The sequence below is a fragment of the Pteropus medius genome, unplaced genomic scaffold (genome assembly GCF_902729225.1).
Source record: "Pteropus medius unplaced genomic scaffold, Ma_sr-lr_union100, whole genome shotgun sequence".
NCBI classification, from domain to species: Eukaryota; Metazoa; Chordata; class Mammalia; order Chiroptera; family Pteropodidae; genus Pteropus; species Pteropus medius.
In genome coordinates this window covers 5,180,777-5,207,051 of record NW_024352784.1, presented here as the reverse complement: position 1 = coordinate 5,207,051, position 26,275 = coordinate 5,180,777, and the positions used below count along the sequence as shown (strand labels likewise).

The following is a 26,275-nucleotide window of genomic DNA, read 5'->3' as shown; positions in this document are numbered from 1 at the left end:
CTGCTTCTAGTTGCCAGTGAGGAGCCTAGAGCCTGGTTTTCTGCCAGGGAAGCCAGCAGGCCATTGTTTCACACACTCGGACAACAACAGCCATTCCTGGTTCCCAACCCCTAGAAGGAGGTACCTCCTTGGTGCTTGGAAAGCAGCGCCTGACGCAGAGGTTTGCCAAGATCTGGAGGAGAGGCAGCAAAAGTAGGAAAGAAAGCCGCCTCCCCTCCCCCAGCCTCTCCCCAAAGCGCTGGGCTGTGACATGCCAGGGCCTCTGACTCTGAGGAAGCTGGTTACATAACTCAGTACGACTCCGGCTTCCTTCTTCTATTCCTCCCCAGAGGGGCCTCGGAGGAGGTGCTGCTTTACACAGAATTCCTGGGCCCAAGAGGTCTCTGTGTCTATGCCCCTGCCTGGGGTGGTGGTAGGTGCTAGCCATACCATTTTTGGGAGGAGAGCTGTGTGTGCTACCTGAGTGCAGGCCACTAGGGTTGGCTCTGTGCACTGCCCCCCTTCCCATACTCCTAGGAGCAGAGCTGCAAAGGAGGAGAAGCCTCATTAGAGGAAACAGGCCATGTCCTGAGATAATTTGCTTGCAAAGGGCCCTCAGAGGCGAGCTGGTTTCTCTGCCAGAGGAACAAATAGCCAGCATTTTTCGGTTTGTTCCATTCAGTTTCACAAACATTTCTCAAGCACTTGCTGGGTGCCAGGCCCAGACCTCCACCCAAGGCAGGTCCCTGAAGCTGCCTGGCCCACTCTAGTGACATGTCTCTCTCCTAGTGGAAGGATGACTTAAGGAGCAGCTCTGCTTCTGTCTCCTACCTAAGACCATGCTCTTTCTCATAGGGCGGAGCCCAGACCTCCTGGATTCTGGGGTGGCAGGGAACATCAGAATGAGGAATACCACCACTCCTGGGGCCTCTGGGCTAGGTGTTTTCAGGGTTGGCCTATACCCTTTCTATCTGACCACCCTTCCCCTCCCAAGTTGGTGCCTGTGAACAGCTACTTCTGTGATTATCTGCCACATCGTAGGCCCTGGGCCAGGCACCTGAGGTATGAAGAGGAAACAGAAAAGTCTCGGCCCTGGTGCTGCTCGTATCTTTTGGGGGAAAGGAACTGTATCGTTGCAACACGTTGTAAAAAGGGAGGTAATGTGGATCAGTTTACATTCAAGCAGAGCAAGCCCAGTGGGTAGATGTCAGAGGCAGCTCCTCAGAAGAGAAGCTGGCTTTGGAGATGAGTTTGAGGTGAGCCACAGGGGATGCTTGTTTTGGTGGTATTTGTGACAGATGTTTCCAGCCGAGACTGACTTCCTTTATCAGATGCTTAAGAACCTACCATGTGCCAGGCACAGTGTCAGACACTCACTTCATCTGCTGTCAGTAAGGGGTGTCCAGGGACTGCAGACTGCTTGAGGATACGAAATCTAGGGTGAAAGTGAAAGTTCTGCCATGTAGCGTCCAGTGAGTGTTTGGGCTCGGACAGAGGAACTGGGGCAGGTATACGAGGAGACACCAAGCTCAGCAAAACCACCATTGGAAACCAGGGTCTGCCCAGGCCTCTTCTGGCAGAGGGCAGGGACGGGCAAAGCCTTCCCTCCTGCAAAGAGACCCTGCAGAGGTCTGATGACTGTTTCCAGATGAGCGATGGACATGAAATAGTCGGGAAACTGTCATACGAGAAACAGCTCTAGGCTTTGGGGCTGTGGGGTTGTAGCCGGGTGGGAGTGCTTGTGCCACTGCTGTAGCTCTGAGGGCCTGGGGTTTGGTGAAGAGAGGCAGGGGCCTGGAGTTCTCACCACCCCACCGTCAGTAGCTTTGTGTCTGTGGTAAGTTTTTCGGCCTCTGGGCATAAAGTTTTTATGCTTTCTCTGTTCCATCTGTGCTAATGAAAACACCCAGCAGCAGGTTGACTTTATTAAGGGTCTATATAGCCCCAGGGCAGTGGAAGAAACCTGGAGGCATTTTTAAACTCAGTAAGGAGGACTTTTTCTTTGCAACGGATTTTTTTTTTTAAATATCCTAAAAATGACAAAGATGATCACAGGGCATAACTGACTGGTTAATATGCACATATTCATTTCTTGCATTATTTAAGTGCTGACTTCAGCAACAGTGACTCGGTATGCATACTTGAAACAATTTAGCCATTTCTGATGTGCACCATTTTGCAGAGTCAACTTTGCAAAAGAAAAAAAAGGAAAATTATTTAGTAGGAAGAACTTTCAAACAGAGAACCATGACCCAGTCCTAGATTGAGCCCTGGCCCAGGCCACAGACTGACCTAACTTCCCCTAGCCTCAGCTTTCGTCAGAGTGTAGAGCTGGAGGAATGGGGGTGTGTATGCATGGAGCTCCACGGAGAAGGGAAATCCTAACCCCTGGGGTACCCAACCTAATGGTGATGGATACATTTCCCCATCACCCAAGTGGTTTTCTTCTCCCCATTCCACTGCCACCAGCTGAGTCCAAGCTCCACTTCTAGCCTGGACTATTGCAGTAGTCTTCTGTTGTCCTTCACCTCAGTCTAAACCCTGTAACACCTCCTCTTGTTCCGAAATTCACATCTGATCCTGCCCTTCCCCAGCTTAAAAACTGATCAGTTGTTCCCTATTTCCCATAGGACAGTCCACGTTCTTCGGGTGGCACTGGAGTCCCTTCATAGTTTGTGCAAAACTTCCTGCTCATGTTTCTTTCCTAACTCTCCCCACCAACAGCCAACACTCTGGCTCTACTGTCTGTTTTGGATGTTTCTCCACTCTTTGTACTTTCCACACCTCTGGGCCTTTATTCAAGCCAGCCTCTTTGACTAGCGAAATCTCCCTTACATTTTAAGATTGAAACTTACCTCAGTGCAGTTCTATTGAACATGCTGCACTGGGCACCTGCTGCATGCTTGGGCATGATGCCTTCTCTTGACTCCATGTTCCCTGCCCAGACAGTCCATTCCTTCCTCCATGTTCCTTTAGTGCCTTGCAGGCTTCCATGATGGCGTGTTATATTGTAGCTGGCTGTTGACGTGTCAGTTTTCTGTGCTAGAGGGCAGACGTGTGTTTGGGACCTCTTGGACTCCTGATAGAGGTCTCAAACGGGGAACAGGGCTGGGTAGGGGAATGAGTCAGGGAAGATTCCCTGGAGGAAGTGAGCTCCGAGTTGCTGACCCAAAGGAGAAGCACTCACTTCCTTCCTGACCCTGGTGCTGAAAGGAAACAGCTGAAACTGACTGTGAAAAGGGAAATGTATATATTTTGAATTGGGGGTTGGGGTTTTCCAGTCTGGAGATGATTAAATAAGGCATCTACTCCCTCCCTCCCTCCCTCCCTCCCTCTCTCTCTCCCTTCCTTTCTTCCTTCCACACACATTTTCTGAACTTCCAGGATGTGCCAGATATTGGGGCTACAAAATCAATCAAATAAAACATGTATTTATATTTTTCTGTTTTCTTACCTGCTCTTTCATTTATCTGTCTCACTGGGTCTGAATTCAACTCTTGGCATGTCACTTACAGCTCTGACTCTGGACCAGTCGCGTCACTTTTCTGAGCCTTAGTTTTCTCATGTATACCACAGAGGAGATAATACCTTCGTTATAAGGTTGCGGTTGATAATGTGTGTGAGGTGCTGAGCAGGTGGCTTTGACAGTGGTTCCTCACTGAGTGATACCTACTCTCAGACTGGAAGCTTGCTAAGGGCAGTGACCATGTCCAGTGTGTCCTCAGTACAGGGCCAGACACACGGTACATTAGGGTGGTCAAGCATCCCAGTTCTCCTGGGGCTGTTCAGTCCTACATCTTGAGAAACCCCTCAGTCCTGGGCAAATGGAGACAATTGGTCAGTCTATGCTACATTCTTCATAAAGCTTTATGGAGCAGATGCACGAGTGAATGAATCATGAGGGAAGGACAGAGGTTGGACTTGGACGAGCAAGAGGAAGTGCTAGGCAGCTGGCTTGTGGGTGAGAGGAGAGGCCTTGTGAAGGGTCTGGAAGGCCTAGCAGGTGGAAAGCAGGAATGGAGACTTCTGCTGCTTCGCAGGTTATGGGGAGACACAAGACCCTGAGTCTCTAAGGCTATTGCTTCAAGCATATTTCAGGCTTCCAAGGCTCATGCACTCTTCCTCTGACACATCCAGAGAGAAGGCAATCATTGATTTCCACGTTTTCTGGAAAGGCCTATAGCGACCCCCGCAGCTGCTCCTCTGCCTCAGAAGCTGGAAGCCTGACCCACTGTGTTGCAGAGTGTCTGCCCACTGCCTTCTGAGCTGTTCACTCCAGACTGAGATGAGATTGGGTAGAGGCTGGAAGAGCAGGGCTGCAGCCCCATCCTCAGGCCCAGGCCCAGAGATGGAGTGAGGCCTCAGTTTTTCCACATGTTCCATGGGGATACAGCCTTTCCTGCCAGGGTGTCTATAAGATGTCACTTATGGAAGGCACCATGGCATGTCTAGCACATAGTAGGTACACAACAAGTATCATTTGTTATCCCCTTCTGTAAATGGGGACAATAAAACTTGCTCTGCATACCTCCCAGTGCTGTTACGTGGGCCAAATAGGATGTGGGATGTGGGAACACTGGTAAACCATGTCATACTCTTCAAATATTTGGGGATGGCGTTCTCGACAGAGCTACTCCTGCTTGCTCAGGTTTTCAGGCACAGGTGGGGGCTGACTCTGCCCACCCAGACATAAAAGGATCTTCCCAGGTATGTGCTCCAGGATCAGAAAGAAATACAGTGGTGCTGTCTGCATGTGCACACATACCCTGCGGGCAGGCCCTGCATTCAGATGGGTTCTGCTTCTTCTGAAACCATGGTAAGAGAGAGAAAAACAGTCAGACTTGGACCAACTGCAGGGAGGGTTTGGTAGCAGCAGGATGTGTGACAAGAAGGAGTGTCCTCCGGAGCCTTGGAGCCCCGGAGCCTCGTCCGTCTGTTGGGCTGGAGGCAGGGCCTTTGTGAAGGCGGGTTGTACCCAGCCGCCTCTGGATCCTTCTTCCAGCCCAGAGGCAGACTCACCATGAGGCTGGTGCAGCTGCAGCTTCAGGCCCTTCACGCTCCAGGGCCCTTTCCAAGGCCTAGCCATGTGTCTACATGCTCAGAGGTTTTGTGAAATGTGCAAAAGGAAGATTTTTTTTTTTACTTTTATTTATTTTTTTTTTAAAGGAGGCTTCCAAACTATATGAGCTTCAGGCCCATTCAAGCTTAGATCTGCCCCCAGTCTGGCTGGGTGGTCCCTTGTGCCAGGATGGTGGTACCTCATTGCCGCATGTCCTCAGAGAGATCTCATTCCACCTTGTGGACCTGATCATCAGTTAGAGCCCTTCCTGCTGAGGCAGGACTTTAAAGGCATCTTGGGAGCCAGTTCTGGGCCAGGCTAAGCCTGAAGCTCCTGCCTCCTGTATAAATAAGAGACTGGAAAGGCCTCTCCCTCAGTCTCACTCATCTACAAAGTGGACATAGTACCTACCTGAAAAGGCTGTAGGAAGGTTTAGATAATGTGCCACAGATAAAACTGCCTGTACATCCTCAGGCTTGTTGTGGGAACTCAGTAAATTTTCGTGGAAGCTGGATGGAGATGGCTCAGGGGAGCCCACCCTTCCACTGGGATGGAGCCAGTTCTGCTGTCTTTCAAATTCACCAGTGCTGTGCTGTGCCTGATGCTGGCTGCTGGGGATTCAGGCTGCTGGGTTGCAGTGGTGGTACTCGGATGAGCTAAGAGGGTGAAAGTGTTTATAAACTGTGAAGTACAGCTCCCTGGGAAGGGGCTGTTGTAAACTGAGTGGCCCTTTTGTGGGGAGAGGGGGAGGGTGGAAGTCTGGACTGACTTTCCTTCTCCTGGGTGGTGGTTAGGAGGTGGGTGAGGAGCCTGAACAGTTTTGTGCCTCAGAAAAGTTCCCAGGCAGGCAGAGCTGACCTTCCCTGTGTAGAAAGGAAGCCGAGCCAGCAGAGGGCGCTGCTTTCCCCTTGCAGAATCAGGGAAGGGTTGCCTCCAGGCCCTTGGGACTTAAGTGCCCCCTTCAGGGTTGGGAGGGAGGAGACTGGGGTGCGGGCTGTGAGGAAAGAACATGGGCTTTGGTGTCAGGCCAGGTTTCAAATCCCACTCTTATTGCTTCTTATGATTATGACTTTCAGACAGTTATGTAATCTTTCTGAACCTCAGTTTTCTCATCTTTAAAATGGGGGTGATAATATCCTCCCTTCCACTCCAGGGCTGTGGTAAGGCTTAAATGAGATAATGTAGGGCTTAGCACAGAGCCTGGCACTAGTAGGTGCTGAATAAATGTTGATTGTCCCTTTCTCCTGTCCCATAACCCTCATCAACCTGTCTTGCACTCTACCCCTTTACCCATTTGTGCTAGCACCCAGTTGGACTGTAGGCTCCCTGGGGCCAGGGGTTATGTTTTAGTCTTCCATCATTATACCCCCAGCCCTGGCACAGTACCTTCGAGGTATCTTGAATTGGTTGACAAGAAGCTGCACTGGCCAAAAGAAAAGAGGGCTGAGTTTTAGCCAGAAACTCACTTCCTGTGCACCTACTATGTGCTCCTGCTGAGGCCTGGTGTGTGGTCTCTGCCCCTCAGAGTTCCAATGGCCACTTGTAACTTGTAGTGACATTCTCTGTACAAGCGACTTTGTTTCCTTTCTTCTTAGCATCCCTGTAATCAAATCATTATTTGGTCAACGTTTAAAATCTGTCTTTCCCCACTGGAATGCAAGGGCTGCCAGAGCTATGTCCCCACGTCCCAGTGCCTAGCACAAAGGGCACATGTGCATTTTTGTTGAATGAATGGCTGTCCTTTTCTTTCTCTTCTCTGAATTCAGGCTAGGTATCTCTTCCAGCCCAGCCACTGTCTAGTTGGGGCAAGTCACCCTGCCTCTTTCAGCTTCCGTTTCTTCTTCTTTAAAATGGAGAAAAAAGTGGTCCCAGAGAAGTGCTCGGCTGTGCCTGGAACAAAGTAAGCGCCCAAATCATGTCAGCTGCAATTCTTCAAATGCTCTCCAAGGGTCCTTCCACTTCTGCCCTTCAACGTCCTCACCACCTCTGACTAGGAGGAGACCGGGGAGAACATTCCATTCCCCAGACCCTCTCTGCTGGCCTCACAATGGATTTGGAGCTCTGTGCAAACTGTTTATGTTTCCCCGGCAGAGTTTATTACCCAGCCGACCTTCTGCAATTAATTACAAGCAGAGAAAATAACTTGTCCCTGGGAGGCTGGGCTTGGCGTAAACAGTTACATCCAGCCAGGGGCCAGCCCAGGGGTGAGGCTCTTCCCTCCAGCCTTTGGAACAGAGAGAGATTCAAGGATTAGGGTTGGGAGGGGTGGCGTGAGGTGAGGAGCCAAAGAGAAACATTTTCCTTCAATAGCTTAGCCCTTGAGGTGCTGGTATGTGCTTTCTCTTAAAATCTTCCTATTTACCCCATAAGTAGAGTCCCTGTTTGCAGATGAGGAAATCAAGGCTCAGCTAAATTAATTAGTTTGCCCAAGGCAAACTAATTGCCGGGCAGGCAGGACCTGAAGGTTCACGTGGTAGCTGTGTAGAAAAATAGACTAGAGAAGACAGGGTAGAAGTTGGGAAATCACCAAAGGATTGATCATTCATTCATTCATTCATTCATCAATCCGTCATGTATTTGTTGGGCCCCTGTCATGTGTGAAGGGGACCTGAGGAGGGCTGATACTGTTTTTTGTGCCCATACTGAATGTCAGATACTCCCTCAGGATGGTCCCATTAACAGGCTAATGTGTGGCAGAAGGCTGTTTCTTGGAAGGCCAGGAAGGGGGTGGCTTCCATGGACCTCTAGTGGTCATAGCCGCACCATCTTATACTTGAATGGGTGTAATCTTCAACAGGAAGGGCCTTCTAAGGCTGACCCACTCCTCCAAACCTAGAATCTGAGAATTCTTGATCCTTGAGCCCCTGCCTTTGAGCAGAGAAGGCTCAGAGAAGGTTTGGTTCCAGGTTATATAGCAGGAAGGAATAGTGAAGACAAGTAGCAAAGGGCTTTTTCTAGTGCATTCATGTCTAGGAGGCAAAATGACTGATTGGCAAGGGAGGCCCTCACTGGCTGTCCTGGTCCCACACACCCTCCCCTTTCCAGGGTTGTAAGTTTTATGTTTCCCGAAGGCCCTTCCAGTCTAGCAATTCCTCTCCACTGGATAGTCTTGCTATGCAGATCTCTGGAGCCTCCATCTTCCGTCTTTGCAGGGAGCAAAGCTGACCCAGGAAGGAAAAGGAGCAGGGCACTCCTGCCTCTGTACTCATTTTGAACATGATGTGTCTGGATCCTGGAACGCCGGGGCTGGGCAGAAGCCTGTATCTGTGGCTTCAGGCTGTAGTGGAGACTGGGGCTTAGCCTGAGCCAGCACTTGGCCCAGAGCCTGGCATGTGGTAACTGATGCCCAGGAAAGGTGCGACTCGGGGGATGAGTGACTGGCTGCTGGGAGATGAGAACATAGGGAAAGACACTCTTGTCTGGGAGGTAGGGGGTTTCAGTCCAAGTCACCATCTCTACCACAAATGAATCTCAGTGTCACCTTCTGGGGGAATGAGACAGAACAACAGCCCTTACTCATGGAGTCATGTTGTGGATCAAAAGGCAGCAGTGACTATTCGCTATTGCCAAAAGGGGGAAACAGATGGCCCAAATGTCCATCAGTGGATGACTAGATAAACAAATCATGGTCTATCCATATACCATGAAATAGTATTCAGTCGTCCAAGGGAATGAAGTATTGATTCACGCTGCAACACAGATGAACCTTGAAAACATTGTGCTACATGAAAAAAGCCATACGCAAAGGTCACATATTATATGATTCCACTTACATGAAATGTCCAGGATAGATAGTCCATAGACATAGAAAACTGACACTGGTGGTTGCCAGGGGCTGGGAGAAGGGAGGGGTGTGGAGAAGAAATGGTGAAGGATTTTACTGTGAAGCGATGGAAATGTTTTGGAGCCGGTGGTGGTTTTACACAACACTGTGAATGTACTAAATGCCACTAATTATTCACTTTAAAATGGTAACTTTTATGTCATGTGAATTTCACCGCCACCCCCCCTCCCCCGCCAATAAATTATTTTTTAAAATTGCTAATAAAAAAGGTGACATCTGTTAGGAAAGGATACCGAGGGTGAAACATGGGTGCTGGGGTGAGGCTACTAGGGAAAAGCTGGTGCAGGAGTGAGCAGCTGTGACAGGGTAAAGACGTCAAGTGGGTGGCAGTGTGGCAGATGGTTAAGACTAAGGGTTCAACGAGACTGCCGGGGTTCAAAGCTGTGTGGCCTTGGACAATTTCTTTAATCCCTCTTTGTTTCAGTTTCCCCACCTATAAAATAGGAATAATAAAGTTTTTATTATGGGAATCTTAATCTTTTATTATGGAAACCTGGAAGTTTTCCTGAGGATTAAACGAGTTAGTATCTGTAAAGTGTTTAGATTAGCGCTTGACACAAAGTACCGAATAATAAGTATTAGCTGCTGTTATTCTCACTCAGTCACATTGTTATTTATTTGTTCATTTACTGAACACCCCCAGTGAACCTGGCCCTGGGTTGCATTCTGTGGACACAGCTGTGAGCATGACTCAGGGCCTGCTCTCAGGAGCTCCCTCACATCCTGGTGCAGGAGTCACACCTGCAGCACCCTCTTCCCCTTGCTGCTTCTACAGCTTCAGCTGTTAAAGAAAAGTGTTCATCACCTGCTTCTCCAGAGCTGCCTGAGCAGGCACTGTCTCCCCAGAACCAGGCAGCCCTCCTTCATGGCATTTGAAAACGCCCTGGGTTTTGAAGGCTGCTGCCTTGGGTTTGTGGGGACCTTAGCAAGTCCCTGGGCTTTAGTTTCCCTACCTGATACCAGAGAGATCAGACTGGCTGCGTTCCAGGGTTCTTCCCAGTGTTTTCCAACCTCCAGACCTCTGAGCTGCATAGTTCACTAGCCTGTGTTTAGAACTGAGTTGGGCCTGAGGTGTCACATCTGCTGAGATTTGATTTATAAAAAGTGGACAGACTTTTCTTTTTGAATTTTTATAAAAATTTATTTGAGATAGACAGCAGATACACCTGGAAGCAACCTCTCAACAGACTGAGATAAATGCTTCAGAGAATAACCATGTGCTGTTTCTTTTATACATTTGAGATTATGAGGGAATGTAAGAAAGATTATATGAAAGTGGGAGAAAGCATGGACAGTGTTTGGGGCTGGCCAGCCAGGGTAGGGTTTGGGTTGGGAGTCAGGGGGTCCTTCCTGGGCTCCAGCCTTCAAGGACTGGGCCTCTGCCTCCCTTTCGGTGTAGTCAGCACCTCCCCATATACACAGCTGGGCTTACCCTGTATGTGACATTTGGATTACTGACTTTTTTCCTTCCGCATTTCCCATGCCATTAACTTATCTTAATTTCCGTATTTGTTAACCACACAAAAAGTTCCTTATGTGGATGTGCATGTTTACTGAACCATCCCCTTATTTGGCATTTACATTATTTCCAGTTTTTTACTCTTGTAAATAATGCTGAAGTGATTAACTTTGAAGCTATCCAGTCACTTCCTGAGGGCAGAATTCTGGAAGTTGCAGAGGTCCCAGGTTCGGCTGCCACCTTCCTTCCCCACCCCTGCACATCTTTCTTAATCCTAAAGTGAGCTTCTTACCTGGGGGTGGTAGGGAGAGGAGGTTCCCTCCAGGTAACTCTCAATATGAGTTGTTCCATTTATCTTTTTGCTACCTAACCAATCACCCAATAATTTAGTAGCTTAAAACAACAATATTCATCTTCTTACCTCCCGGTTTCTGTGGGTCAGGAATGTGGAAAATGCTCAGCTGGGCAGTTCTAGCTCAGGGTCTCTTATGTGCTTGGAGCTGGCTAAGGGGCTGGAGCAGCTGGGTGCTTGCAAAGGGGCTGGTGATATTGTCCCTGGAATCTGGCCATGTCTGTCTCTCTTTCATTGCTACCTCTCTAATCTGGGCCACCTTCATTTCTCACCTGGATGAATGATATCAGCTAAACACACAGCACTCTCTGTGGACCAGGTATTATTCCAAGTTCTTGATATACATGAAGTTGTTCATTTAATCTGCCTAACAATCCAAGGATCCTGGTGCTGTCGTGATCTTTATTCCAGTCAATAAATGGCAGATAGGGGATTCGAACCTAGAGTAATCTTGTTATTGATCCTGCTCCTTTACTGGTCTCCCTGTGTCCACTCTATCTTCTCAGCCCTTCCATTCTCCACCCAGCAGCCAAAATGAGCATATTAAAGTGTAACTACATCATGTCCCTTCCCTGCTGAAACCCCACCAATGTCTTATCACGGCGACAGTAAAATCCCAACCCCTGACCGAGGCCAGTCGGTGACCAGGCCCTGCTGCCCGGCCACTGCTGGCCTAGCCTATCGATCTTCCTCATGAGGTACCTTCAGTGAGTCTGGCTTCTTCCCCCAGAGCCTTCAACCTGCAGGTCCTTTTTGTTTTGTTTTGTCTTGTTTTGCCTCAATGCGAACTCCTCGCCTCTTCCAAAATTATTACTGCTGCTTCTTTAGCTCCTAGTTCAGATACTACTTCTTGAGGAAGCCTTCTCAACTTTTCAGGCTGGTCAGGTCACCCATCCTGGCCTCTTGGAGCACTGCACTTGACATCATTTATCAAAACAGTTACCGCATGCTGTTTATTTGTTCGATGTCTGTCTTGCAGGGCTGCTGTGTTGCACATGTGCAGGGGATGCTGTTGGCTTTGTGATCTGTGCCATGGCACCCTCTGGAGTTGTACAGTCCAGGGCCCTATTGTCTTCCTACTAGCCGGAAGGGAAACTTCATGTAGACAGGTTCCATTGCACAAATCTGCCCTAGTCAACCATATGTCCCTGGTGGCCAATGGTGTCTGACTCATAATAGGTATTCAACAAATATTTGTTGAATATTATTCATAGTAATAGACTAATGTATTACTAGGTGCCAGGCGCTATGTTTATTTAATCTTCAGAACGGCCCTTTAGGATAGGCTCTATTGTCTGCCCTTTTTCACAGAGGCAGAAACAGGCTGAGTGGGGAGGAGTCACTGGACTGATGGCTTTTAGCAAATGGAGGTTTCAACCAAGGCAGACTGGTTCACTATGATAAGAAATTTAATGAAAGAAGGAGCCTTAAATTCCAGCAGCTTAGAGCCAGTCAGATGAGGATTGTGAGGGAAAGCCTAGACTTAAATCATCACAATAAAGCCTCTCAAGTGGTGGTAAGGACATATGAGTAAGGAGGGAGAGAAGGAGAGAAAAGTCCCCTGGACAGGAAGTGGATTTGCTTTGGGGCCACTCTCCTTCTTTGGTGCCAAGCCTGGCTGCCTATTCTTCTGAACACAGCCCATCTCCCAGGCTGGCTGTACCATATGGAGGTCTGAGGAAAGGGGGTGCCAGCCAGGGATGGGGTGGGGGTGGGATGCGGGTGGGACTCTCTCCCACGTGCCGAAGTCGTACCAGAGGCCTCAGTTCTTATGGCTTGGAGGTCCATTCTTCACCTTCTCCCTACCCTGAGGGGAATGGAATAGGAGAGCCCCACTGTACAGGCGAGGGAATGGAGAGACCCACAGACGTCAAGGGGTTTCTCCAAGTCCCAGAGCTAGCATCAGAACCCCGGTCCTTGGAAGCCCCCCAGCTCCCAGGAGCGAGAGAGAGAGAGAGTGTGTGAGTAGTGAGAACGGGGGACAGATGATGCCTCCCTCTTCCTCAGACCCTCAGCTCCTCCTGACTCCTTATCCCAGCAGTGTGTCCTATCAGAGAAAAGGCCTCTGTTGTGGCTTTGTGGACTGGCCTGAAGTGGCTGCTAGCCCCTGGTTGTCTGGGAGCCCAGAGCAGCTTCAGTGCCCACACTCCTTCCTTTGAATTCCATGGGTTTCCCACTGGACTGTGGGCTTTCTAAGGGCTAGGCCTAAACTCTGCCATCGGATCAGTATTTTCCGAGTTTGTGGTAATTCCCTGTACTGGAGCCCAGCCAGCCCAGAGGCCAGGTCTGGGGGTTTTGGGAAGAGTTGACACCTGAGCGGGCCTTGAAGGAGCAGTAGGAGTGACCAGGTGGAGCCCACATCCCCTTCCTCCTGAGCCTTGGCCTTTTGGGTATAAAGCTGAGGGGGCCCTGGTGGTTGATGGGGTCTCCCCACCACCCCCACCGCTGGCAGGGCAACCCAGCCCCTAAAGCTTCCAGAGGCTCTAGCCCCTAGCACCTTCCCAGCCACCTGCCCCTCTGAGGCCTCAGCTTCTATCTCTGGCTTCTTCCTCACAGGTTCATTCTACTGGGGATTCTGTTTTAGTTGGAAAGACTAGGCGGAGGTGTTTGCGTGTCTGGCTCTTTCCTCCTTTCTCATTCCTCCTCCCTTCCTCCCGCTTCCCTCTCAAGATGTTTCCTCTGCCAGCCTGGCTCCACTCCAGCCTCTCCCCTCCTTGGGCAGACACCAGTCATCATCTCCCACGTGAGACTTATGTGGGCTGTGGCTTTCCAGAGTGTGCCCATAATACCTTCTGCCCAGAGGAGGGGTCTGCAGGGCACGACCCTCAGGTTGGGGACACATTGCCACCTCCTTCTTCCACCATTTAAAACCCACATCTCCTGGGAGAAGAGGCTACAGGGCCACTCCAGGGCCACCTCCTGCTCTGCGTGGGTTTTTGGGCTCATCCCTTTCCCCATCTGGGCTTCGGTTTCCTGGGGCAGCCCACAGCCAACACAGCCCCTTGGCACAGAGGCACATAGCATGCCTTGTGTTCATTTGGTAGTAGTTTTGTTCTGCTTTGCCAAGGATTTTTACTTCTGGCGTGGGAGCATTGGGGAGCTGCTCCCCACAACTTGGCAGTGGCTTGAAATGTAGAATTTGCATTACTCCCTCCACCTTTTCAAATCCCCAGATGAGGTCCCATCACCTTCTGGGGACTTTCACTGGCCCCCTCTCTGTCTGCCCCTCCTGGCAGAGGTTCACAGGGTGAAGCAAACCCATGCCCTGGCCTGACGGAGTTCAGTCTGGGCCTTGTATCCTCAGCACCTTGCACTGTGCCTAGAGCAGGGCACATGCTCAACAAATATTTGTAAAATGAATGGTTGGAGGAGCATCCAGGGAAGCAGAAAGTGGCATGCTGAAGCCTCGAGGAAGGACAAAGTGTTGAGGGAGCACTTCCCAGAGCAGATACAGCGGACCTGGGTTTTTGTAGGGTGGGTAAGAGTTGGACAGATAGGCAGGGTTGGAAGGGCATTCCAGAGAGACGGCCTATGCAGACTCTGAAACAGATGGTGTTTAGGGTATGTTGGGGAAGTGGCTAGAGGGGAGGCTGGAGAGAAGGGCCTGGATGTGGGAAGAACCTCTGATCTGGGAGTGGGCACGCTGGCCTTCTGGAATGATGCCAGCAATTCCAAGGCCATCCTCAACTGGGTCCCATGTCTTTGTGCTGCTGGCCTGGGCTTGGAGGCTAGGCAGGCAGTGGAAGAGGGGGGCCCTGGGGGCTTGCCAGGGCTTAAGACTGTGTAAATGCATCCCAAGGTTACTGGCTCTGTGCCCCTGGGCCGAGCAGGTTGTGGGATTAGAACCTGGCAGGGCCAGCTGGTTGAAGCAGGCTTCATGACAACAGGCAAAATAGAACCAGGTTCAACTGTGGTCTCCATAATTTCCTGACTGTGACCCTGAGCAGATTATTAAATTCTTTATACTATGGTTTCCTCTACAATAAAGATAATAGAAGATACCTCCCAAGATTGTTACAGAAATTAAACAAGGTAACTTGTGTAAAGTTTTCCTTTTTCCTTCCTCCTTTCTCCTCTTCCTATCCCACACTGCTCTCCTTCTTAGCAGGGCTGGCCTTTTGGACTGAGCATAATTTAAGGACTCTGGACATCTTTAGCCCTGATAGTCCATCCCTAAATCTTTCCTTCCACAAGGTCCTGGATTGGGAATGCCCCTGTTAAATATGCATTTCTCAGGGTAGTGGGTCTCAGTGTCTTAGGTCCTCGACATCAGCATCACCTTTAGAAATGGAACAGTTAGAACTGCAAATTCCCAGGCCCACCTCAAACCTACTGAATGAGAACTCTGGGGGTGGGCCCTGGAAGGCTGGGTCTTAGCAAGCCTCTCAGGTGATTCTGACCAGTGCTCAAGCGTGAGAACCACTGCCTTACAGACAGATGCCCAAGGGCACCTCAGTGGGAGGAGCCTGGTTTTGAGTCTGGAGTCAGAACACGAGGGTCCGCTACATGGGCTGCAACCTCTGCAGTCGCACAGGGCCCTGAGCTCAGAAGGGCTTTACGAATGGTTTAATGCTCTTCTGTCTCTCTTGAAATATGAACAAGGGGCCCTGCATTATCATTTTGCACTGGGCTCACGAATTATGTGGCTGGTCCTGGGTGCTGGTCCCAGCCATGTTCTAGATCAGCTGGGTATCCTCGGGGAAGTAACTTCCTCTCTCTGAGTCTCACTGTCTTCATCTGTCCCCAGGGTTATAGTCCCCAACTCCTGGAGTAATCGTGAGGATTAAATGTAATGCCTCGGTTTAGCAGTTGGCACAGTGCCCAGCCCAGGCAAGTAGAGAGTGGCTTCCTGAGGCCGTGTGCCAGTGCTGGGCACACCTCTGGGGGCCACACAGCAGCAACCAGACACTGTGCTTGGCTTAATGGGGCTTATGTTCTGGAGCAGGGAGACAGCCTGCCAGAGATGCACACTGTGAGAAGTGCTCCGAGAGTGCCTAATGGGTTATCTGACCTAGTTGAGAGTCACCAGGCTTTCTGAGGAAGTGCCTAATAAGTAAAAATCTGAGATGAAGTGAGACGAAGTGGATGTGAACTCGGTGTTGGGGTAGACAGCGTTGTGCAGATAGAGGCAATGGCATTATAATGTGTTCTTTTCCTAGTTATTAATGACAGATCTCTGTGGGGAGGGAGGCTGAGGTGTGATGATAAGGCCTGGAGGGAGGAGATGGGCCACAGGGGCTGAAGGTGAGTTAGAAGGCAGCCTTGAGGCCTCAGGGCCTGCTCTGGGTTCCTTCCCTTCAGAAAGGCCCTAGACCAGCAGTCCCCAACCTGCGGGCTGTGGACCGGTACCAGTCTGTGGCCTCTTAGGAACCAGGCCATACAGCAGGAGGTGAGCAGCAGGGCAATCAAGCGAAGCTTCTGTATTTGCAGCCTCTCCCCAGCACTAGCATCACTGCCTCAGCTCCACCTCAGATCATCAGGCATTAGATTTCATAGGATCACCAGTCCCTGGTACCAAAAAGGTTGGGGACCACTGCTCTAGACCACAGTGCTTTAGAATAGGAACGGGCCGTTTCCTAGATGCTTCCTGGAGCAGTGTAGGAATGTGTTTTTGCCAGCTGGTGCCGCAGGCAGGCAGGCAAGTTATTAATGCTCAGGAACCTCAGCTTCCTCTTCAGCAAAAAGGGCCTCATAACCCTTTCTCAGTGGGCTGTGGTGAGGTCGAAGTGAGGTATTGCACTGAAGCCCCCCACCAGCACAGCGCCACCTTCAGGAAGTGCTCAGTCCTCTTTCCCTCCATTCATGTGGAAGTGGGGAGTTCAGGTTTGGATTAGGATCCCCTCTAGCCCAGGCTTGCTCCTTTGGAGGAGTCGGGGACTGGGGTGAGGGAGTCCTTTCTTTAGCTGTAAGAAAAGTGAGACTGATAATCCCTTTCCTAGAGATGATCAGGCAAGATGAAGGACTAATCAGCTTTGGGGGTCCAGAAGCAGTGGCTTTGGAGACAGCTAAGTACCCATTTCTCCCTCTGGGTCTAACCTGGGGGTTAAATTAAACCCACCAGCTACAGCACGGAGAGGGGTGAGCGCCCCCATCTGGAGTCATGAGTTCAGGCCCAGCTCTCTCAATGGTGAAAGCAGCTTTAATTTATCATAGACTTCTTACTGCACGGATTCTTCTCATGCATTCATCAGGAGAGGCACTATTATTATTCTCATTTTAGAGGTAAATCATTGACTTGCTCCTTGCCCAAGGTCACTCAGCTAGTGACCCCAAAGCCTTAACCACTATCCCAAACAGACTCACATAGTGTTACACTGTGGGACGGGGGCAAGTCCTTCACTTCTCTTGGCCTCTAAGTTGCCATGTGCGCCCTGAGGGGTGGGATCTGACTTCTTCGAGGCCCCCTACCTCCATTTCTGGTGTCCTGGGGTCTGCGTTTCTGGGAGGGCTTGCTTCCCCAGCTTGTGACACCACACATTCTGTCCCACATGCAGGCTGCTGTTGCCTTTCCTGTGTAGAAATGACCTGCTTACTCGGGCCCTTTCAGCTCCAGCCTCCCAGGCCTCCTGCCATCTGGGGCTGACCCTGGGCCCTGCTCCCTCTCCCTTACACATGAGGAGCAGGAGTGGCCAAAACATGTGGTTTCTTTACTACAACTGTGTGTGGATTCGGGTTGGTGGGGCATGAGCCCTGTGGGAGATTCCAAAGTTAGAAAGAGTTTAGTGCCTCTGGGAAACTGCCCAAAGGGCAGTGTGGTTGGAGAGTAGGGGAGAGGGGCAGTAGAGGTAGGGGAGCATGGGAGGAGAGGTTGGAAGGGAGAGAAGAGGCCAGACTGCAAAGGGTTTGTGAGGAGCAGTTAAGAGACTTTAGACAGAAGACAGATTGATCAGGCTTGCCTCTAGAATGACTGAGAAAATGCCAGCCTGAGTTAACACAGTATCAGGCATGTAGCATTCAATAGCTATTAGTCATGGTTGGGATGCTTTTCATTAAGTCAGTCATTATAAATATCCAGATTTGACTTTTTACTAGCTATGAGAACTTGGACCAGTCACTAACCCTGGGACTTCATTTTCATCACCAGTAATGTGGGAAGAAGGTTAAGAGCCTTTCTCCCAAGAATTATATGAGGATCAAAGAAAGATCATGGGGAGATTTCATCTAATCCCAGTTAATCCTGCAAATACTCAGGCCCACCCAGCCCAGCCGTATAGCTAAGGCCCTTCCTCTGTGTCACATGCCTCCCTGCTTCACAGTTTGGGGCAGGGCAGGACTCAATCACTGGCTCCAAAAGGGCCCAGCCATTATACAACCCCTTGGAGGCAAAGCTTTACTTTCCCCTGATCCCTTCCCTGCCCTCAACCTTGGCCCTGCAGCAGCAAACCCCTGCTTTCTCCTCAGACTCTCCCCATGACCCTGAAGCACTGGCCGAGAGGCTCCAGCCTTAAGAGCCCAAAGCGATTCCCAGCAAACCAGTGTGCTGTAGAGGAGAGCGTGCAGGACCTGAGGAAGGCATGTGTCATTCCTGAGCCTTAGTTTCCTCATCTGTAAAATGAAATTGGGACTACCTCCTGTATTAGTCTCCAACTGTTCCTGTAACAAGTTACCACAAATTTAGTGGCCTAAAACAACACAAATTTATTCTTTTCAGTTCTAGATCTCAGAAGTCCTGAAGCGGGTCAGCAGGGCTGTTTTTTTTCCCCAGAGTCTCTAGGAGAGTATCATTCATTTGCCTGTTGTAGCTCCTGGAAGCTGTCTGCATTCCTTGGCTCCTGGCCCCATCCTCCATCTTAAAGCAGCATTGTAGCATCTTCCAGTCTCTCAATACTTCTGTTGTTGTCACATTACCTTTTCTCTTTCTGACCCTCCTGCCTCACTCTTATAAGGACCCTTGTGATCACACTAGGTCCACCCAGATAATGCAGGATAATTTCCCCATTTCCAGATCCTTAACTATATCACATCTGCAAAATCCTTGTTATTATGTAAGGTTAACATTCAAAGTCCCAGGATTAAGATGTAGCATCTCGGGGGGCCACTATTCAGCCTATCATACATACCTTGCAAGGCAGTTGGGAGGATTGAATGAGACACGAAACGTTCAAACAGTGCCTGGGACATGGCAGTCAGTTTTTCAGTACACTTTCTTTCCCTCCTTTCTCTGGACCTGTCTTCTCATCCATAAAATGAGGCCCCATCCAGCTCCAGTGGGATCCCACCTTATTTAGAGTGTGCAGTATGGACAGGCCAACTGTGCCCTTGGCCCAGTGTGGAATTCCTAGGAAGCAACAGAATTGAGCCCTGCTCCCAGGAAGCCCTCAGCTGCCCTCAAAAAGCCTCCCTCTCTCCTCCTCCCTTGCCAGGGCAGGCCTCCTGTCGGTTCCTGGCCTGACGAGCATTTCCCATCATTCCCAGTGATGGCTGATGGGAAAGGCTGAGCTCACTGATCCCTGGGGAGGGCGAGGGGTGGAGGGAGGAGAGGGAGAGGCTGGTGGCTGTGAGAGAAGGGACAAGGAGCGAGGAGAGGCCAGAATAAATTTACGCTGGGAGAGGTTGAAGTTATCAGTACTCAGGATTAGTGGGAGAGGGTGAGGCAGGGCCTCCAAGCTGGACCTTAGAGAATGTTTGGCTCTTTCTCTGCCTCCTGGGCCTAGCCCTGGCCATGCCGCTCTGTCCCTCTGCAAGAGCCCCTTCTGAGAGGCCCTGGGGCCCGGTATGTATGTTGGGAACGGGAGGAGGGTGCCACAGACCAGCAGAGGCCAGAAAGGGATTGCTGCCTGATAAAAATAACCACCATCCTTCATGAGAAGAGGGCCATCTCAGCCAACGTCCATCCCTACCCCTTCATTCTGCTCACAAGGCAGTCACCATTTGTCCTTGGGCTTATCATCTGCTTTTTCTGCACCTCACTTTTTTTACTTGCATGTGTGTGTGTATGTGTGTGTGATGGGGAGGAAGAATGTAATAACATTATGGTATTTGAGAGAATCAAATGAGATAGTGCTTTGAAATGTACACTCTGATATATAAGAATGTATAATTCCGTGCATATGTATGTAGCTTTAATGTTCTCTCTTTCATCCCTTGACAAACTCTTAATCTTTTAAGTCCTAGCTCAGCTGTTCTCTGTTCTCTATAACTTCCTCAGCAGCCCCTGTCTGTGTGTGAAGAACCGAGGTTCTCCCCCCAGGAGTTATTGTCACCTTTTTTATAACCCCATCTTGTGGTACCTTTTGCAGACTAGTTGTTGGTTTGTGCATCTGTCATCCCGATCATATGTGGGCAGTGCATTCACCAAAAACCCCTCTGCTTCTCAAGGTCACTATAGTTGTGACAGACAGAGGCAGGATGGCGAAGGAGCTGGCCTCCCAGGGCCTGGTTTGGGCAAGGTCCCCACATGGCAGTCCAACCCTTAGAATTGAGCAGGCCCCCATGACTGACTCACAGGAGTCCAAGCTCAAAACATCTAGGTACAAGGCCTTTCTCTTTCTGTGATGGGAATGCTCATGCCCACTGCCCAGGACCTCCTGCTGATAATCAGGACACTAAGGGGGCTATGTTGGTCGTGAAGTTTCCTGATGAGGGTGAAACCTGAGCCAAGGGAGTAGGAGAGTGTTAAGGGAGGGAGTGTCTGGACTTTAAGCGGCATGTTTTATAAGCTCATCCACCACACTTTAAATGCCCCCAGGGGGCCCATGTCCCAGTGCCTATGTACGGTCCACTAGATACACAGAGAGTGCCAAATAAATGATGGAAGATGAATGAAGCATGGTAGTCAAAGGCTCCTCTACCCCCACTATGTGTGGCTATGTGTGATTACTTAAGTCTTTTCCCCTACTAGACTTTAAGCCACATGAAGGCAGGGCCCTGGATAGCTTTGTTCACCCTGGCACTTCCAAGTGCACTAATCCATTTCTATATCAAACTTGGACTATGTGCCATATGCAGACATCAACTTGTTCATTCCCTTCAATACCCTGGAGGTTGCTCATGTTATCCCATTATCCAGGTAAGGACAGGTAAAGTGAGGAACCATTAAGTGACAGGATAGAGATTCAGACCCTGTTCCCAATTGCTCTTCCTCATGTCCATCACCATTTGTTTTGCGTCCCTGGGCTCAGGGAAAAATGAGCATCTAGGTTGGGACATGTGGAGGTGGTTCCAAAGTTGTCACTCCAGACAGGTTGATAGATAAGGAAGGGGCCAGCACTATCCTCCTGGCAGGTTTTTTACTATGCCCCAGGAAAAAGAAAGTGAATTGGTTTGAGGGACACACGGAGGGTTTGGGGTGAGTATGGGGGTGTTTGTTACCAAGCCCCAGGGTGTGGTTTGGGAAGAGGTTTGGATGTGCCCCAGAATGCTCCTCCCTGCTCACTGCCTCACAGACAGCTGCTCTTGGCTGGCTTCACTGTTACCACTTCATCTGCAGACCTGTGTGTTCTTGGAAGTAATGGAAATGCATTTCTTAAAAATGCTCGATAATTCATCCTTGTCCTGCCCAGCACTCCGGCCTCCCAGGAACTCCTCATATCCATTATCTCCTCTCCGCTGTCCAGGCCCCTGTGAGGTAACGTGACCCCCACTGAGGGCCAGTGAGCCAGCTAAGCCTACGGTGGGCAAAGACCTGTCCAAGGCCAACCAGCCAGTCTGTTTATTGTGGTGGTGGTTGTGGTTAGTATTTTCACAGCTTACAGAGCTCCAACTGTGTGCCAGGGCCTCATTTAACACTCCAGACAGCTGAAATCCAGGCTGATGAAGCGATAGGCCTGCCCAACCCCAATCTCTTAACTCCTTTGTGATGCAACTTCTCTGTGCCAAGCACGTTTCTGGCTTGGAACAGCTCCCATCCTGGGGTGGGAGGGAGGTGGCACACCCACCAAGGAGGTGTATGAAATAGGCACCCTCATCCTGGAGGCACAATAAAGCCTGCCTCGAGGGAATAATGCCTTTTATTTCCCCCTTGAGTTGTCTTCCAGATTAAACATGATAAACATATAAAGTACCTAGCCCATGGCAAATACATGACAAATCTTAATTGTTATTATAGTTTATTCCTAAATTTTAATAAAACTACTGCTAAAAGTTTCAAAAGAAGGATGACTATGATTTTGAGATGACCAATAAGCACATGTTTTACATTGTAATACTACTCTCGTATAGAATCTCTTACATCCTAAACTGTACCACAATATGTCTAATAATGAATACATTTGGTTTGGAACATACGTAGGATAAATTGTATCTTTCAATAGTATCTAATTCTTTTAAAATTCAGAAGCATTGTTATGTTTTTACTTCTTAATTTACCAATCAGATGGTATATTTCTTATTTTCTACTCTGTGTCTTTGGGCAAGTTACTTAACATCTCTGTGTCTAAGTCTCCTCATATGTCAAGTAGGGATAATGAGAGTATCTACTTTATAGGGTTCTTGGGAAGATTAAATGAGTTAATATAATGTTTAGAATAGTGCCTAGCTTGTATTAAACACTTAATAAACATCAGTTATAATCATTATCATTATTATTATTTCTTGATAAGAAAATAAACCCAGATTAAGTTACCAAGTCCAGTCAGGTTGCTTTTCAGCAAACGCACGTTTGGCTAACATGTACTGAGTGCGGGCCCTGGGCTTGTCTGGGCCTTGGTCTTGGGGCTCAGCTGTTTTCTCGCTCTGCCCAGTGTCCTGGGCTTGCTCATTTCCACCTCTTGCTCCCAGCTCCCTGGGGCCTGGGTGAGGCTGAACTCATAAAATGTGCAGGCAAAGCGCTTTGTGGATCGATGCTAACTAATAGCAGCTCCCCGGAGCTGGCACATGTAGGAAAAACGATTGTGGAGGCAGCTTAGACCAGGCTCAAGGATGGCCCCCCTGGGGAAGGCCAGTGATGTCCTCAAGACAGGACCTGGGAAAGGCCCTGCTGTCCCCTCTTCCCAATGCCTCCTGCCACTTTAGCCAGTGGTGAGTACTAACAGAGTTGGGAGATTGGGGAGGAGAGTGATTAGTGGCCACAGGGGAAGAGGTTTGCCTTAGTGGCAGAGCCAAGAACAGAGACCCATTCAGCACATATATCTAGGCACATCAAGACCAAAGCTAGGTACATGGCCTGTCCTGGGAATTCTCTTGTCAGGGATCTCCCAGTTGCTCACTTCACTATCTCTAGAGAAGTCGATGGCTTGGCCAGGATAGGTAGCCACTGGTCTTTGCCCAGACACATGGCTGTCTTCAGGATGGTGAGGAAGCTTGAGCTGAGTTGAGGGCATGAATGAGAAGTTGGCATGGGGCCCTGTGCAAGGGAGGATGTGGGCAAGACTCACCCAGATTCTGCCCCAGAAGGAAGCCCTTCTCTGTGCCTTAGACCGAGCACAGGTCTGTTCTGGCATCTGTTGTTGGGGCAGCAGATGGGGATTGTTCCCTCTGGGAGCTCTAAGTCTGATAGAGAAGCCATGGCCTTATCCTCCAGGAGAGAGACTTCTGTCTGGTAGGGGAACATGGCTCCTGTTCTCTGGGGCTCCTATCTGGTGAAGGAGACATAGCCCTCTTGTCCTCCTGCAGCTCCTTATCTGAGGAATGAGAAATGACCTTTGTCCTGCAGAAGCCTCCTATCTGATGGAGGAGTCATGGCCACTTCCCTCAGGGAAATTTTAATCTATAGAGGAGATCTGACTTCTTCCATCTATTTAGTGGGGAGGCTCCTCTTGTCAACTCTCACTCAAGGAGCCTCATTTGATGGTCTCTGTCTTTGCCTGTCCTCCCCACCTGATTCATGGGAAGCCCAAGTCTATAGGCAGTAGCCACAGAGAGCTAGGCAGAGTGATGGGCTTGGCTGCTGTGGTGCAGGAAGGAAGGGAAGAAAGGGGACTGTAGAGGGGTCCCCATAGCAAGTAAGGGTGACATGGAAGGCTTCCCTGTGGAGGTGCCTTTATGAGAGAGTCAGAGGGACAGGAGGCGCCTGGCTGTGACGAGAATCCACTGGCTGCCCCAGGCTGACTCCAGGGAGCCCTTGTCTCTGTGAGGCCAGACTGCTGGGGAGGTAAAGACCCTGGAGACCCTCACCCTCAGCCAGCCTGCGCAGGCCGAGCACTGCCAGCCCAGAGACATCCGCCCTCCAAGGCCCGAGAAGCCCAGAGGAGGAGAGGAAACAGGACGCATATCAGGAACGCCTTTTCCTTTTCTTTGTAACTAACCCCCTCGCTTGGGGCTAGAGAGAGCAGATCCTGCAGGGCCTGCCTGGCCCAGGCGGCTGCCGCCTGCAGACCCCTGTTCTGGGTCCCCTGCCTTGGCTGCTGCTGCTGGGCTGGCCCCTTAACTTCAAAGAGACTCAGGGCTGTCATCTGTAAAATGGGGTAAGACTTTCTATCTGCCTCATGAGGAAGTATGTTTTTCTTCTCTTTATAGGTTTTACATTGTTGAGATGTGCCTTGAGCACTTCCTGTGTGCTGACCTCTGGAGCAGGCAGGGGCAGAGTGCGTAGGTGAGGAACAGTCATAGGCAGACAGGAAGTCTGTTTGGAACTTGTCTGAGAAGTTGGGGGACATCTGAGTAGAGATGTCCTAAAGCTGGTGGGTGTAGGGTCGGAGAAGGTCTGGTTGGAGATGGAGGAGTGGACTTACCAGCATCTGGTGGCAGCTGAAGTGGCTGAGTGGGTGGAGTCGTCCAGGGAACTACTTGTCATGGGCTCTGGGAAGGGGTGGAGGCCAGACTCTGAAGACCACAGCCAGTCAGGCTCAGCTCCAGAGCCAATAGAGAGCCGGGCACAGAGCAGGGTGGGCGACCACTCAGCTAGGGCTCCAGTAGCCAAGGGGACTGAGCTCTGAGATGGGGTCACTGAGCGGTGCTCCCAGGGGGGTGTCCAGACCTTTACCACAGCAGGCTGGGTGTGGGGGTACATGGGGAAAGGTGGGCCACAGATGAGGAAGTAGTAAAGGTGACAGTGCTCAAACGTTCAAGAATGTGGTCGGCCAAACTGTTTTTCTTTTATTTTCTCATTATTTGAGTTAGTCTTCTGTTGGCTAGAGGGCTGCTGTTGGAGAGCATATGTATTTATGTGGGGTACATGTATGGTATAGGTGTGTGAGGTTGTATGTGAGATGTGTGTGGGGAGTGTGATGCAGTCATGTAGTGGGGTGTGCTTAATATTTGTGTGTGTGGTGTCTGTGTGTGTGTGGTATGTATAAGTGTCTGTGTGAGGTATACATGTGGTGTGAGTTATAGTATGTGTGAAGTGTAGATGTATGTGGCAAGTGTGTACAATGTATTTATGGTGTGGTGTGATATACATATGTGTGTGACATGTGATGTGTTGTGTATATGTGGGCATGGTGTCTGTAGGTATGTGTGTAGGGTGTGTGGTATTTCTGTGAGATGTAGTATGTGCGTGTGGTGTCTGTGGGTATGTGCAGGGTTTATGTGTAGGATGTAGGTGTGGGGTGGGTATGGTGTGCATGGTGTGTGTGTATGAAGCGTGTAGAGTTTATGCATGTGGCCATGTTTCAGATCCTTGTTCTGCAACGCATACAGCAGGCTGGTGCTGAGCTGTCTTCCTGGGCTGTAACTTAGAAGCATCCACCAGGCCTGTGAATTTCTCTTCTCTACTCAGAGTTACACCCAATGGCGCACTGGTGACAATTGGCTGTCCAGGAACAAAAGGAGCTCGGGTTGTGGTATTTGCCTATTTCTGTGGTACGAATTCTCCCACTACAGATTTCACCCTACTAATGTGAAGTCCCTGAACATGGAGTTGGGAAAAAGAATACAGTAGGACGCCATCATATAGCATTCTCACTCTACAGATTAGTAGACGTAAATAACCTCAAGAGCATCATAGTAAAATTTATAAAAGTAAGTGATAAGTTTTGAGTATGTATTCCCTTTGTTTTTAATGTAATGTATTTAATTATAAGTTTCTATCAGGATTTCTCACCATCAGCACTGCTAACATTTGGACTGAGGATTCTTTGTTGAGGGTGAGGAGGGGGTTGACCCCATGCATTGTGTGAGCAGCATCCCTGGCCTCTATCTGCTAGATGCCAGTAGCCTCCCCCCCGCTCCCCACACCAAAAGTTGTGAGAACTCAAAATGTTTCCATGTATTGCCAAATGTCCCCTGGGTGGCAAATTCACCCCCAGTATAGAGCCATTGGTAAGGGCTGTGTTTGACAACTAGCTCGCAAAATTCCTAAGAATGTGACAATTGCCTCTTATGAGCCTGTATGAGTACATCTAGGGCACCATATCTGACTAAATATAAGGTATGGATTTCCCCCACCCCAAAAATTCTTTCTTAAGAAAGAGCTGTCACCTTAGGACGCAGCTTTCAGTTCCTTACAGAGCACCCGATCACTGGGCTCTCAGCTCCTGCCCGGCCCCCACAGTAGTTGATGAGTTGGGAGTTAGAGATGCCTGACCTTACTGATCTGTTCTGACATTTTATGAAATGTGACACTGGGAAAAAAGTAATGCTTCTGAATCTAATATCTCATTTTAATATGTTATTATATATTCCTAAAAGTTTATATGTTCAAATTGTCAAACAAAACCAATAAAACTTTGAATAAACTCTTCCCGCTGGGAAAATCACAGACTG

General features: G+C 49.6%; 1 protein-coding gene across 3 annotated transcripts in view; it reads left to right on the top strand.

Annotated features, from left to right (window-relative positions):
• Positions 1-26,275, top strand: part of ARRB1 (arrestin beta 1) — a 67,746-nt gene that overhangs the window by 9,588 nt on the left and 31,883 nt on the right. Inside the window, exon 1 of one of the 3 annotated variants that reach the window (XM_039848059.1) lies at positions 22,201-24,036. The exons of the other annotated variants lie outside the window; for them this stretch is intronic. Within the exon in view, the coding sequence (XP_039703993.1) occupies positions 24,032-24,036 (5 nt within the window). The 5' untranslated portion in view covers positions 22,201-24,031. Of the gene's footprint in view, positions 1-22,200; positions 24,037-26,275 lie in introns of those variants that run through there. 3 annotated transcript variants of the gene reach the window in all.